This window comes from Aspergillus thermomutatus (assembly GCF_002237265.1).
Source record: "Aspergillus thermomutatus strain HMR AF 39 chromosome Unknown NODE_19, whole genome shotgun sequence".
In the NCBI taxonomy this organism is placed as follows: Eukaryota; Fungi; Ascomycota; class Eurotiomycetes; order Eurotiales; family Aspergillaceae; genus Aspergillus; species Aspergillus thermomutatus.
In genome coordinates this window covers 75,492-90,519 of record NW_020798067.1, presented here as the reverse complement: position 1 = coordinate 90,519, position 15,028 = coordinate 75,492, and the positions used below count along the sequence as shown (strand labels likewise).

Here is a 15,028-nt window from a genome sequence, read left to right as displayed (position 1 = left end):
TGATTCTCGGCTCTCTGGTCAATCACTGAAAGAACCATATCTAAAGACAAGGAGGAAAGAAGAAAATCCATGATGAGATGTGCAAGGGTGGCTGAGCGAAGTGGGGATGGCCATGATTGGTGGATTTGCATAGCCATATATAGATGGATATATATTTTGATATAGGCTATCCAGCCATAAAAGATTAAGAGGAAGTTCCCAATTAAGAATTTGTCGGCAAAACGGGTAGAATAGGTACTCAACCCATAGCAGGTTCCATCCCTAGTCGTGCTCTCATAGTCTGCACGAGGTGGAGATCATCAGGGCGACAACGTTGGGTTTTTTCTCGTCAGTGAAGATGTTAGCATGTCTGAGAAAGCCATAAATGTGATTACTCGTGTTATATTATCAGCAATAGTAGGCAAGCCATGTTCTCTGCCTACACACATCTGGGTATTGGATTAGTGTCTGCTTACCATAACAGCCGAATCGGATGGAATACTAATCATTTATACATGCTATTATAACTATGGAATCACTAATCAAGCCTTCACGGCAGACGTGGACCTAAATCAGTGTATGATCACTAAACAATAATGAATCAACAATCGCAGGGGAATTTCAACACCCGCCACCCGAGGTCGTCGAGTTACATATTTAAACAAGGACTTCATCCACAATATTCCTTTGCTTCAAGGACAGTATCCAAGCAAAATGCCTTCTGGTCTTATCTTTATCACTGGTGCTACTGGTTTCATCGGCAGCGCTGTCGCCCTCACAGCCCTCAAAGCAGGCTACAGACTGCGCATCAGCATACGCAAGGAGTCACAGATCCCCAAACTCAAGAAGCTCCTGGCGCAGTTCGAACACCAGGTAGAGTTCATTGTCGTGCCCGACATCACTCAGGAGTCTTCGTTTGCAGGGAAGCTGGACGGAGTCGACTATGTGCTCCACCTCGCCTCGCCTCTTCCCCATGGGACGAATAAAGAAACATACTTTGGTCCGGCTGTCAAGGGCACCACGGCCATTTTGAGAGAAGCCGCCAAAGTCAGCTCTATCAAGAGAGTCGTGATTACTTCGTCTATTGCGGCACTTATCCCTCTCACAGGGGTCCCAGAAGGAGGGGTCATCAGAGGTCAGTATCTGTCTGACTCCAGAATAAGTATCCGGCTGCAACGGGGTAGACGCTGATTGACCATGCACAGAGAACAACAATTGGGACCTGGCGGTCGATGCAAATGCCGACTTCACGGGCCCGGATGATTCCGCCACCTCATTCGCACTTTACCACGCCTCCAAGCTGCTGGCAAACAACGCCAGTTGGGAATTCAAAAACACCGAGAAGCCACATTTCTCCCTCGTCACTCTCCATCCTGCTTTTGTCTGGGGACACAATCATGTGCAGGCTAGCGCGGAGGAGGTCAAGGGTGGTACCAATGGGATGCTCTTTGGAACTATCATGACCGGCAAGCCAGCTGGAAGCGTTACTGGGGTGCATGTCCAGGACGTGGCCGAGGCACACATTAAGGCCCTGGATGAATTGGTGCCGGACGGGTCCAAGGTCTTGTTGGCAGGTCAAAAAGCATCGTGGAGTGATGTTGCTCGCATCGTGAAGAGAGACTATCCGGAGATTGGAGCCAAGATCACGGAGGATATCCCGGGACAATCTTATCCTCTGGATACAGCCGAGGCGGAGAAGGTCTTGGGGATGAAATGTAGGTCGCTGGAGCAGATGATCAAGGACGTGGTGGAGCAGCAGTTGGGGTTTATGAGACAGGCGAACATGTAGACAGATGAAGAGTTCAACTGTAAGATCAGCTCTCAGGTCCAATTGAAAGGGAGCAAAGACTATACCGCTCTTTGGCCTAGTGGAGCTATCTGCCAGAGATTAACGGCTTTCAAAGGAATACGCGAGAATGGATGTCATGCTGGTGGGCAGGGTGATAACTATGATATTGATGGTCGAGTGTGATACACTGATCTATTCTACCGCTGTAGATGTCTGGGATATTAGGTTCAGTCAATACAAACAGGAAATGTTATTAGAAAGATCTGATTTCGGCTGTTCTTGACTCTGAGTCAACGAGACCTAATGGAAGTTGTCAAGCGTCGACACATGCAATGAAAGCAATATACTCTGTCCATTTGATGTCCAACCAAATTCAGGTTCCTCAAGTATAAATCATCCAGTATCTGTGTCATCCAACCCAGGTCGTTCTCCGGCGATCAACTCCCCCAGCAGAAGATTCTCGAGCCGCTGGATAATTTCTGCGCGACTCCAGGTGCTCGTTCGTTCACCAAACTCCCAGCTCGCCAGTCGCTGCAAGTGTATTAGGCAAAGATTCGACCAAGATATGCTTTCGGCTCATCGTATAAGTCCGAGTCGTAAGGGTCTCGTCATCGGAGGGATTCGCAGCGTCAGAAACCAAGCAGTGCTCAATGGGATCAGATTCCTACCCTCTACAATAGACAGCTTGTCTAGCACTCGCTGCACATCACTGGCAATGAGCCGGCTGTGGTGCCTGGATCGACTAGGGCGATTGCTTATACTCTCTGCCAGCAGGACAAGTGATTCTTCTCGGGACTTTTTCCTACTCAACGCTCCCAAGAGGAACAGAAGATGTTTACTCCACGATTGAGGCGCCATATGGGACGGAATGGCATGCACAAATGGAACCTTCCAGTTGCTTTCAATCAGGTTCATACTGCTCGCCTTTGCACGGTCCGAACGCTTAAACCGCGCTATTATGGGACGCACTGTATTGCGATAGCCGATCAGCTGCCGATACTGCTCCAGAGACTCATACTTGGAGGACCAGAGGTTCCTCTCACAGACATGGGTCCAAGCAGCAGAGATCAGTTCGGCAAACCGTTCGTCGACGGCAGACCCTGTGGTGAAAGTTTCAGTGAGCAAGTCGAGCTATCGAAGGTCCGATAGACCTCTCAATTGCCGCTCCAGCGCTCGGGGGACGTCTATGGACGGATCATTACTGATCAAGTGTCGAAGGACGTCCATTTTCCTTTGGCTCAATTCTGTCCTGATTCCTCCCTACGCTCTTGTCCGGGGCAGCTTTGCAGCCTCTATGGGCGTATAAATGTGTGGATTTGTGCTCGTAAGGACTGATATTCTAATATAAATCAGGAAATGCTTCAGAGCCATCAAACCCTAAGGATAACAAGGGTTTGTTACCAACGCATCGATCGAATCAGCGGATCCATGCACTATGCTCAATCTGACGACTCATTGAAATATTCGGCAGGCATCACCTTTGCCTTGGACTTTGATCATCGTGCATTAGTCTGAAGAAACCGGTTCTGATCGCCCCAGATCGTGCGGCATGAGATGATCTGGGACACCAACCGCCAACACGATGAGGCTGATTCTTCATCATGAGACTCTCTCAGGGTTGCTAACCACTGTACATTTTGAGGTCTCTTGTATCTGATGTCAACAGGAATGGTGCGCTCAATGTCAATCACTACCTTGATTTCTTTGTAGATCACTGGTTGGTAAGTGAACGCTAGAGGTCACGGTTCATAGACAGCCAAGGCAACGGTTGCAAAATCCCATGAGGAAAGCCCTTCAGCGTAGTTTGCGTTGCACAGCATAGGGTGGGGAGGTAAGGACGTACCAATCTCGACGATCGCGATTCGACGAGACGTTGAAAAATGATGAAGAATGGATGTCCTTGCGTCCTCTCATTTCCTGCGGCCAGACTCTTTGGCAACTTCTACCCTCCTGTCCGCCTATGATATCTACACAATCAAGGCCAAGCGAGCACCATTTCCGGGTTTGATATGACCATGTTCCACGGCTTTCGTGGGTCAAGTCTCCTGCAAGGCTTCTCTTTTCATGTCTGAGCAAGCCCCATCATGTCCTGCTTCGCCTCTCAATATGATGTCTTTTGCGACAACAGTATTCATACGCACAAAGCTTTGTCAGAGACCATGAGGCTACCCAACCTCCTATCTCTGTCAAAAGGCTTGGATAGCTAGCTAGTTCAAGCTGCAGCTGTGGCTTTTCTGGCGCCGTTGTGCCGGCCCATGGTACATGGTACTCTGGGGTGGATCAGAGAATTAGGTGGTAAACCTTATGTTGCAGGTATCTGCAGACTAGAGATTCTTCCTGACCAGAAATGATTGGCGGATCGGTCACAGACGAGGAAAGAGGCGATGCAGCACGTTTGGATTTGGGGCGCAGGCTTGTGCAACCATTCGGAAATCCCGTCGTAATCCTGCCGGAACAGGAGAATTATGACCCCTTTGAACAAGAATGCCGTATATCTTCAAAAGATGAACTGTCAACATAGACTTAACAGACGATTCAGAGATTCTCGTAGGACTGTGTCGAGGCTATTCACGATGCAGTCGCTAAGTGGCCATGGGGGTCAGCTTGTCTGCCAACGCTCGAAGCTGCTGGTTTATTGGTCAGATTGGCGAATAGGCTCTCTGGCTGTTTGGACAAAGACAACGTCTTTTTTGCAATGACATACTGGGCATCCACACATTGGTCAGCCAACATTACTTGAAGGCGCACTATCGACTAGTTTTAGTCCCATCCGTCTGGGACATTCCCTTTAAGATCAGCAGCATGCGAAGTGGGAACATATTTGGGACATACGGACGCAAGGTCTGGTAAGCATTGATCTGGCTTTCGACCACGGTTGAACAACTCAGCGCCAGCGCGCCGGTGCAGACACCGGGGAATATAGGCCAGAACGACCTTACGGTTGTCGACCTCGACCGCTCCCTGCCTTTATGTCTAGATGTATGTCTGGTGAAGAGGGCCATGACCATGACGAATATTATATCATTCACTGTATGCAAGTCCTCCTGATAATACAGTTGCTACGAGCTTCCCTTTGGTAATGGACGCAACGGTGTCTCTTCGCCTTCATGATCAACCCGCTGCTCAAAATACTGCTCCACTTGAATGGCATTGCGACTTATCGACCGTAACTCTGTGACCGCACCGTGCGCCTTTGTGGCAGAGGCCTCCGTGTGGTAGTCCATCTGCACGCCGCTCCCGTTGTAAAGCGGGACCCAAGGTCGATGGGATTGCTCTGCGTCCCTGTAGGGCTGCGAATTAGGGTCGACCGTGTGAGAGGGTTGGCCATGGGCAGAGCTCTTGAGGTTCCGAAACATGGTCATTACTGCACGATAGATGACGGGGAGATTGGCGCAGAAGATTCCGCCGAGTGGCTCCCACGCGGAGAGGATTCCTAACGGCACCCCAGCCCCTGCATTGTTAGACGAAGGCTTGTGGGGACATGATGATGGGAGGACTTACAGGTAAAGTCGGACGAGCCCTGCGAGACCACGACAGAAAGACGGGCTGCACTAATGGCACACGTTCTGCCCGGACAAAAGAGTGAGTTTGTTTCTCATAGACAAGGTGGATGGGAGTACTAACGCCAGTCCGACAGAGAAGAGAAAACTAAGAGCGATCTTCCGATTACGAGACATCTGGAGCTTGAAAATGACGGGCAAAGGCAGGGCAAAGATCCAGATATCGGTGACCAGGTTGGTGATGTTGGTGAAGTAGCTGAACGCCACTAGGTCGAAGCATGTTCCCGGCACATCCGAGTCCCAGAATCGCGAAATCGGGCGACATTGCAGGCCCAGGACAATTTCCATCGTCATCAACCACAGGATCACAAAGACAGCGGTGGTGAGGACTATGAGGCGAAACTTGAAGGTCACGAAGATGCGATGGTATAGCGCCAACACCGCGAGTTTGGTGCTGGCAATGGCTGCATTATAGAAGTGGCTGAAGATGTAGTTGCCCTGTTTGTGTCAATGCGTTACTCGGTTACTCGTTGACAGAAGAGGCAGATCTACCATCATGAACGTTTCTATCTGCTCATCCGAAAGGGCCGCTTTGTGACGTCCGAATCCATAGGGGGGTCCTATCATTAGACATCAGTCGGCCCGGTACCGCCTGAAGAGAAAGTCAAACCAGGGACATACCATAGATCAATCCACTGACACAGACTGCGGCTCCGACAAACTATGATCGTCGCAATGCCAAGGGCTTGTCAAATTCCCATGTCTCACACGGACCATGTTTGTACGTGGTGGCCGGGACTTACCGTGGCCCACACCATCAGATAATCATCAGAACTGAGACCTCCACCTGGGCCTCGTAATTTGACCCAAAGACGCAGCCCAGTCGTCAACAGCTCGAGGGGAATGGGGACGGAATAGGCGACTGTGACTTCGGTAACTCGCGATTGCGCCAGGAATGCTGCATCCTGAGCGGCTCTCCACGAGAGATTCATCGCATCCAGGAACTACATGTCCGACAATCAATCGGTAGGGTGGGAAGGAGGGAGAAGGCGAACAGGACGGAAGAATAAGCGCACCTGGCCATGATGAAGGCTTTTATCCCCTCAATCTATATTAGTGCGGTTCGGGCGAGGGTTGCAGTCAATTCTCACCAGCAATGCAGTCAGTGTGCAGAATCCCGGCTAGGATTCTTTTTCCTTCAAGTCGAACCGGAGGGAACCCGGGATGGAAGAGGCCATTCATGCAACCGCGGACGACCGCAGCTAATCAGACGCTTTCGGGCTCATCTCGTGGCTGAGTTGGGCCAATCATGAACAAGGCCAAACGAATCCTTCGGCACTATTGCATGATCCCTGTCGATTGCACTGTCGTTTAGTGTCAAGTCTCATTGGGTAGACTCCTAGGCTCACTCGGAGTCGGGGGAAAAGTGCCCATGAACTGATGATATGAGAATACGAGATTCAGAGTTCCTTAGCATTCCACTTGGTCAGGTCCGGTCTAGGTGGCTGGTATGATAACGGATAATGATAGTAACAGATAATACAAAGTGGTAGGAAGCTGCCCCTGACTAGTAGTGCACTATTTTCCTATCCAGATTAATCCCGCACTCTCCGATCCACCAAAACAGGATATATCATATATCTGATATATCTCCGTCGTTTCGTCTCTCTATTCCTCCCGATATCATATTTTCAAGTCAATTGAATCGGAAGAGCCCGATGAAACTCGATCTTCGCCTGCTGTTGGCGGCTAGTCTGGCCCCCATCGTGGGTGGCTCCTCGTCTGGCCCCATCGTCGACCTCGATTATTCGTCTTATCAGGGATATTATGAGGCCACCACCGGCTTGAATGTCTGGAAGGGGTGTGTATGATTGATCTGACTCCAACGCAGCAGAGACTAAAATCGGCCCGCAGCATTCGATATGCATCGCCTCCTGTCGGCCACCTGCGATGGCAACCTCCGGCGCCTCCAGCCAAGAATACCAGCCAGATCATCCCTGCCGTCGACCAGCCCCCCCTGTGTCCCCAATCGGGCGCTGCAGGTACCCCTGCCATCTACGGATTCAACTCTGGCCCTGGTGACGAGGACTGTCTATTCCTCAATGTCTATGCGCCCCCTGGTGCCTCCGATCTCCCCGTGTTCGTTTGGATCCGTAAGTTGCTCCTTCCCCCCGGCAGCTCCCACGTGTTTATCCGCTGATCCCAGTGATCGACAGACGGTGGCGGCTATGGGCTGTTTGGCGCTGTGTATGATCCCAGCCCGCTCATGAACACCAACAACAACGGATTCATCACGGTGGAGATTCAGTACCGTCTGGGCGCATTTGGGTTTCTGTCGTCGGCTGAGGTTCACAAACATGGTACCCCTAATGCCGGTCTCCTCGACCAGAGATTCGCCCTAGAATGGGTGCAGCAGCACATCGGCAAGTTTGGCGGCGATCCCAAACGAGTCACCATCGGCGGCGAATCGGCTGGGGCAGGTGCGGTAATGCTGCAGTCGCTGGCCTATGGAGGAAAGGAATCGGATCTTTTCCAGAATGCAAGTCTCGCTACTCCATCTGGGGTGTTTTGAACTGACCCGCTGTCCTCAGATCATCGCAGCGAGCCCGTACTCACCCCCCATCTATCCCTATGACGGTGCCATTCCCACCGCGTACTACGAGCAGTTTGCAGAACAGGCCGGCTGTGGCCCATTGACTTCTACCAGAGCCCAGCATAAGACTACTTTTGACTGTCTGGTTGCCGCGCCAAGTGAGACGCTGCAAAATGCCAGCGGAATGGTCTCCGAGTCCGGACTCTTTGGCACCTTTGCCTTTTTACCGGTTGTGGACGGGGATATGATCCGTGAGCGACCATCGGTGCAGTTACTGACCGGCCAAGTCAGCGGTCGGCGCATTCTCGTCGGGGTATATTCTTCCTCTCATATTCTGACCTGCTTTCGGAGTGCTCCGTTGACCGATTGAAATAGAATAACGCCAACGACGGTGTCCCTCTCAGCAACCCCAACGTAGTCACTCGTGCTGCGTTCAACGACCACATCTCCAAAACATTCCCCGGACTGACTAGAAGGGACCTCACGCGGCTGAACCTTCTCTATGGTACGGCAGACTCGCAGCCAAACGACGACGGTCCTCGATTTGATACCCTGGGCACCACCGGTCCGACTGCGAACAACCAGTCCGAGATGGCTACGGGCTTACAGCAGACGGTCTTCAATATCTACGGCGAAACCACCTTTGACTGTCCGGCGCAGTGGCTGGCCGAGGCCTTTGGCGGCGCTTCTCGACAGGCGTGGAAGTACCAGTACTCCGTGACGCCGGCGTACCACGGTGCCGATCTGAGCTCCTACTTCAACCTGGGGTCCTCCTGGCCCAGTGCCGGATTCAACCATGCTTTTCAGAAGCTGTGGGGCAACTTCATCATGAACAATAGCCCGGTCATTCCTCTCGGCGATGCGACCGCCAACAACAGCCAAGCCGTGGTTCCCGTCGGACGAGATGGTCATCTGAACTGGCCACAATTCCGTCCGACCTCTCCCTGGCAGATGGATCTGAATACCACTGGAGGTACCGTCAGTCAGGTTGTGGTCACGCCAAACCTGACCTACTACGTTCGGGAGGGGGACGATGTCGTCAATCACTTCCGTTTGGCCAACGCGTACACCTGGGAAGGGGGACGCGGACTGCGCTGCGCGTTCTGGCGGGCTGTTGCAACTCGGATTCCTCTATGATGTGTTCTATGTGCGGGGGGCAATCTTTAGAGATCACAGACTCGTCTCGTAACATATGTTGTACATAGCTATCAGAGCAAACTCCGGGGACCGAGAATAGAGAATTTGAACCTGACCACATAGATTGATTTTCGGATTCATTATCATTTGCCGAAAGACATTCTGCCCTGCCACCTACGCAGTCGCTGTCCAAACAGCTGCAACACCAGCATGAAGAACAGCGACCCGAATGTAATGGCCGCTTGGATCCCCAGCGCCCTGGCTGGACCAATGCCGCTGACCCAGTCGATCTGAATATACGTGGCCATGAACCCTCCCCAGTTGCGACTGGCCGTCACCCAGGCCCCCACCTCGCCGGAGCCCTCGGGGTAACAGTCGAGCAGGTATGCGTTGATGGCGGTGGTGATGATCATCATACTACTACACTGCAAGGCTGCGAAGACGGCAATGACCATGTAATGCCAGTGCCGCTCAAAGGCAAACCCCAGCACGATTAGACTGACACAGCAGAGAACAGTAGCGGGATAGACGATGATTAGGCGCGCCTCGGGGTGCAGCCGGCCTTGGTGTCGATTCATGTAAAAGGTCCCCACGGCATCGTGGAGATAGTGTCCGATCAGCCAGCCGATAACGACGCCGACAACGCCAAAGAAGTAGAAGTAGCCTGTTGAAGGATCAGTATCTCGAAAACCGCGCAGTGAAAAGGAATGTACCAATGCCGCGAGTGGAAAAGCCGTAGTCATTGGTCAGCCAAAGCCCGATGGTCGTGTTGACCCCAATCACCCAGGCAAAGTTGAGGAAGTAGTAAATCAAGATAATCAGAACCGGCACTCTGGTAATGGCCACAACCGGTCGCATGGCGCACTGGAGGAAGCTCCTCTCTCGCCACAGCTGGGCTTGCTGGGCTCCCGTCAGACGGGCGACATATGACCCTCTCGGGATCTGCCGACCTTTGCGATCAAACAGCGTTTCATCGAGAAGGAAGACTAGCACAAAGGCGACGGCTGACATGCAGGTACACAGCCAAAAGGCCCAGCGCCAGGACACATCCGTCACAATGAAGCAGGTCAGCAGCGGGCCAAGGTAGGGGCTCATGATGATGAAGAACTCGATGTAGTTGATGACTTTGGGGTGTTCATGGAAAAAGAACAGGTCTTTGATCCAGAGCAACGCACCCCCTTGACCGACACTGCAGAAGAGCCCGTTGATGATCCGCGCCGCCATGTAGGACTCGAAGCTCGTGGCCACAGCGGACCAGGCACATGTCCCGACCATGACAGCTTGAAAGATCAGGAGAACGGGCATGCGGCCGAAGAAGCCTGCGAGGATCACTACGATTATACCACACGACCCGATGGTGAACAGGTTTCCTACAACGGCGCGTTGGACACTCGCCTGCGACAGATTCCACTCTCTGTATGACATATCAGCGGATTTCTTTTGCTTGGGTATCATGGGACCCTACATGGACTGGGGAATGATAGTGATGATCGCCGTGCCCCCAGTATAGTCCGCCAGGAATGCGATATACGCCATGACCCAGACAATCAGCCATTTCTTGCGCGGACTCCAATTCAACGGATCGTCGGGCGTATCCAAGGGCTGCGGGATGAGAACGTAACGGCCGTCGGGAGTCGTTTTCAGGCCGGCTGCATTGTGAGGATATCGCCTTGGATCAACGACATATCCTTCCAGGGCTTCTTCATCCTCGTTGATTCCAGCCAAAGTAGTCGGTACGGGCTGTTTGTCGTCCATCATGTTGCAATTGCTGCCAATGCAAACGGAACTATTTATTCACACCTTTCTTTATTCGTCAGGCTCAAGTGTACTTGATCTGGGGAGAGAATGAGAAAGTCCTACAAGGTATTGGAATGTTGGCTGGGAAAAATGGGATTGTGCGATTTGCATATTCCTCGGGAGAATGGCTCGACTATAATACAGGCTGCGAAAGCAGGGCTTGTTTAATTTATCTTGATGAAGTGGATTACGAATTGGCAATGAATGAGGGGAAGATTGCTCGGTATGTGTCCAGAACAGGAAAGATAGCTTCATTATCCCAGCAACATATATGAGCACTTGTCCCGGGTCGAACAGGGGTGTCCTTTTCTCACAGCCCCACGGCACAATTACAGTTGGTTTTCAAGAAGGCTTTGAGAAACAATACTAGACAAGTGAAATGCAGACCCCTGCATCTTATAAGAACTTAGACATGGATGGGACAGGGGACTATTCCGTGGTTGCATTCCCAGTCCACTTCCCACTCTCAGAGGAGTCATTCTTACACGTCCCATTGGTCGTAATCCATCGCACGTAGAGATTGCGGCACAGTCATCTTGCATGGGTAGTCCAGGAGTAACAAGAGACTGTTCTCAGGCCCTGTCCCATATCCCTGTGCGGGATTGAAGGCCGTGAAAAGTTCATTTCTTCTGAACAGGCATACCAACAAAATGCTACTGTGCAGGAGATCCAACCGGTCTGGATTACAAGATCTCTGCCATTGAACGCGTCTGCGTTTTCGTCGACGTCTTAGGGCTGCTTCAGGCTCACTATGTCTGGGAAATACGGAGGACGGGGTCCTATTTTGCTTGGAGTGACCTGGGCAGAAGCAGCGCTGGCTCTGATTCTGTTCGGGCTACGTGCAAAGACTGCGTCTCTGTGTCCACCAGAGGGCGGTTCGTTTGGGATCTGTGGTCTGCGATGGGATTTTGTCTGGGTGATGTTTGCTTATGTATGCCGGATCGGCCACAGCTCATGAGGATACAAACTGATATACGGCAGGCACTTGCCTTTGTGGCCCAGTGCACCATGACCGTGAGTGTCACATACGGCCTCGGAGTGCACCAGGATCAGCTCTCGCACCCGGAGATTGTGGCCAGCAATTACTGGAGCTGGATTGCTCAAGTCCTGTCCATTCTTGATCTGGCAATCGCCCGGTGTGCCGTGATTGCTTTCCTCCTGGCCCTGCAAATGCATACCCACCGCAAAGGTCGCTGGGTACTGCTCACGGTGGGTGCCATTCAGGGGCTGATCAACGTGGCCGAAGTCGGTGTCATATACCATCAGTGTGATCCACCTCAGCGATTGTGGGATACAGACGTTCCAGGGACCTGCGATCTGATCGGAACCTGTTTGCACATCGGATACGCTCAGGGTGGTATGTCTTCCCTTTCACCTCCTACAAGGACAAAACGTATTAATGAAGCCAGGAATTGGTGCGGCCTCAGACATCTTCCTGGCTTGTTATCCGGTCTATATCATCGGACGACTTCAGCAAATGAGACTCTCCCTCAAAATTGGACTGTGTCTATTGATGAGCGGAGGTATCATGTACGTACCTGTCTGGCATTTGTGTCATCATCTGCTAATATCAATGTCTGTAAAGAGCAGGAATAGCCGGAATCAACAAGACAGTCGCCATATCCACCATCGCCGAAACCAATGACCAAACGTACGCTATTGCCAAGCTAAACACCTGGGTTCTAACGGAGATGTGGTTCATTCTCATCTTTGGGTCAATTCCTGTCCTACGCCCCTTCTTCGTGCGATTCTCTCAGAGCATCAAGAGTGCCGCGGGATACTCGAGCTCGCGCAGCCGCTTTCATGCCGATGACGAACGTAGTGGAAGTCGTCCCAATGACGAGATATGGATAGACCTCGATGATCGACAGCATAGCCCCTGGATGGCTCATGGGCCTCGTACGAAGAAGAGCGTGTCTGTGGGGGTGCATGGAGGCAGTGAGGAGGGTATCTTGTCCACGGTGTATCCTGATCAGATCGTTGTTACGAAGAGAACTACTGTGACAGCAGAGTGTCACTGTTAGATTTTCGAGATATCTATAGTATCGAAGCAACTCAACCGCAGTCGTCGACCTCATCAAGGTATATTCATACATGATGGGCTGATGCTACTTCAACTACCTGGCACTCTCGTTCCAAGACCTACCGATTTCCACCAAAATGGCTCAGACACACTAGCAGGGACAGTTGGAAGCATCCCTGTCTGGCGCCTTCTAGTACACCCACTGTCGTTCCTCTTCGTCCAAACATCGTCCATCAAGTGGATCTTGAGCGTGCCGCTTCCATTGTGTCTTGTCTGTGGACTGACAACCGGGATAAATTGTGGTGCCCAGTGCCCTGCTCCTCCTATTATTGCTCTGTGTGCCAAACCTCAAGCGTTTCTCGAACCTTGCTCAACAATCTCATTTAGATTCTCTTTCTCTGTCAGTTTGGAGGCAGAATGACCATATTTGACGAGATAAAACATGTCCAGACGCTGGCTGCGGCCGAGGCTGCGGGTGATCCCAATGCTCACAGTCAACTGCAGGCTGCTATTCGCAAACTGCAATTGGCAGCGGAAAGGCCGATTGACACAACTTCTCGAGTGAACTTCCAAGTGAGTCCTCCGATCTAAGAATAAGGGAGAAACGCATCCTGACAAGCAGATTATGCAAAATATCTGCGTTCGAGTGGCAATCGAAAGGAAGCTGCTACACACGATCGCCGGGAGGAATGGCGAGCCCATAACATCGGCCGAATTGTCGCGTGTGACTGATACGGATGAGCTTCTAGTTGGTGAGTGCATCGCTCCATCTGCAGATTGATACTCATCCGTCAGTCCGTGTGATGCGTGTGTTGACCGCAATTGGCTTTGCACTCGAGACTGCCAACCAAACCTACGCAGCGAACGAGACGACCTATTTCGGAGTCCTCCCTGGATCAGTTGCCGCCGTGAAGCATCAGTGAGTATCTCCATCTTCACAAGGATGAGTGACTGACTTCAGCAGCTTCGAACCCGACTTTGGCATGGTACCATTGCCCTTTTGCTCCTCTCCAACCGTTCTGGCTGACCATCTAGGGAGCCAAACTGGTCGAGTACATGCGCGGTCCCGGCATTTGCCAGTTCGCCGATGAACCGGGTCAGGAAACGCTTTTCAAGTACGCGCATGGATTTGACAAGATCTTCGGCATGCTCGAACAAAACCCGGAGCAAAAGCAGGCCTTCGATGACTACATGGCGTCTCGACGCTTGATCGACCAGCCGCAGTGGTTTGAAATCTATCCTGCTGCCGAAAGACTGGTGAATGTGCGAGACGGTCCAGATTCTGTTCTACTGGTTGATGTGGGAGGAGGACCAGGACAAGAAATGTCGCGCTTCAGACAGCGTCATCCAGACATTCCGGGGAGAATCATCCTGCAAGATCTTCCTCTGACGCTCAACCGGATTGAGAGGATACCAGACGGGATTGACCCTATGGAACACGATTTCTTCAATCCGCAGCCGGTCAAGGGTACGACACATTCCATTCTTTCCAGGTCAAGTAGAGGCTGACAGGCCAAAGGTGCCAGGGCTTATTTCTTCCGGCAAGTGCTGCACAACTGGTCCGACGCCAAAAGCAAGCAGATTCTGTCGCATATCGCCGATGCCATGGAGCCGGAATACTCAACCCTGCTGATTGACGACTATGTCCTGCCGGATACTGGTGCCGAGCTGAGAGCAGCTGAGATGGATATTCTCATGTGGCTGCATACCGCCGGTCTCGAGCGAACTGTCTCGCAGTGGAGGTCGTTATTCGATGCTGTAGGCCTCGAGCTGGTGCAGATCTGGAATACCGACAAGGGCGATGAGTCGGTGCTGGAGGTGCAGAAGAAGTCTCTGTGATGCAAATTGCCAATGCACTTGTCTTGTTTTCGGTTCTATTGGTCCAATCTGAAAAGCCAGGTATCATCTTAGGTAGGTGGCGTGTTCATTGGTGTTTGAGGCTTTGCAGATAAGCACCAATCCTACTCGCACCATCATTTGCCTAATTCTGGACTTATCCTACCCATGAAGTTGCTGAATGGACCTGTCCTAAAGCAGTGATGTTTCGTGCCGTTTCGCAATCGCATTGCAGCCTAGACCAGTGCCAATAGCAGACCTTTCTGAGTTCCTAGTATACTGCTATGAGGATATACCCCGCTTCCTTCTCCCTACAATATACAGTCCTTTATCCCGACATTGTCTCGTCCCGGATTTCAATGTTTACCATATTG

The 15,028-nt window shown here is 51.7% G+C and overlaps 5 protein-coding genes across 5 annotated transcripts; 3 read left to right on the top strand and 2 right to left on the bottom strand.

Annotated features, from left to right (window-relative positions):
* Positions 1 to 693: 693 nt before the first annotated feature.
* CDV56_107816 (putative 3-beta hydroxysteroid dehydrogenase/isomerase) lies at positions 694 to 1,768 on the top strand (the record flags this gene model as incomplete). Its single annotated transcript, XM_026761435.1, has 2 exons — positions 694 to 1,114; positions 1,185 to 1,768. 2 exons carry the CDS (start codon positions 694 to 696, stop codon positions 1,766 to 1,768), a joined length of 1,005 nt encoding a protein of 334 aa, XP_026617668.1.
* A 3,059-nt stretch (positions 1,769 to 4,827) lies between these two features.
* On the bottom strand, positions 4,828 to 6,260 carry CDV56_107639 (putative integral membrane protein PTH11-like; the record flags this gene model as incomplete). The annotated part of the gene is made up of 6 exons (XM_026761258.1): positions 4,828 to 5,219; positions 5,270 to 5,334; positions 5,393 to 5,766; positions 5,821 to 5,888; positions 5,950 to 5,989; positions 6,072 to 6,260. The coding sequence occupies 6 exons, from the start codon at positions 6,258 to 6,260 to the stop codon at positions 4,828 to 4,830; spliced, it is 1,128 nt and encodes a 375-aa protein (XP_026617667.1).
* A 726-nt stretch (positions 6,261 to 6,986) lies between these two features.
* On the top strand, positions 6,987 to 8,998 carry CDV56_107531 (putative carboxylesterase; the record flags this gene model as incomplete). Its single annotated transcript, XM_026761150.1, has 5 exons — positions 6,987 to 7,129; positions 7,183 to 7,421; positions 7,485 to 7,753; positions 7,860 to 8,174; positions 8,237 to 8,998. The coding sequence occupies 5 exons, from the start codon at positions 6,987 to 6,989 to the stop codon at positions 8,996 to 8,998; spliced, it is 1,728 nt and encodes a 575-aa protein (XP_026617666.1).
* A 143-nt stretch (positions 8,999 to 9,141) lies between these two features.
* CDV56_107454 (putative MFS transporter) lies at positions 9,142 to 10,756 on the bottom strand (the record flags this gene model as incomplete). The annotated part of the gene is made up of 3 exons (XM_026761073.1): positions 9,142 to 9,662; positions 9,712 to 10,412; positions 10,464 to 10,756. The coding sequence occupies 3 exons, from the start codon at positions 10,754 to 10,756 to the stop codon at positions 9,142 to 9,144; spliced, it is 1,515 nt and encodes a 504-aa protein (XP_026617665.1).
* A 790-nt stretch (positions 10,757 to 11,546) lies between these two features.
* On the top strand, positions 11,547 to 14,657 carry CDV56_107266 (uncharacterized protein; the record flags this gene model as incomplete). The annotated part of the gene is made up of 10 exons (XM_026760885.1): positions 11,547 to 11,726; positions 11,777 to 12,152; positions 12,205 to 12,325; positions 12,381 to 12,756; positions 13,269 to 13,391; positions 13,441 to 13,570; positions 13,614 to 13,737; positions 13,783 to 13,804; positions 13,854 to 14,286; positions 14,338 to 14,657. The coding sequence occupies 10 exons, from the start codon at positions 11,547 to 11,549 to the stop codon at positions 14,655 to 14,657; spliced, it is 2,205 nt and encodes a 734-aa protein (XP_026617664.1).
* Between the last annotated feature and the right edge of the window lie 371 nt (positions 14,658 to 15,028).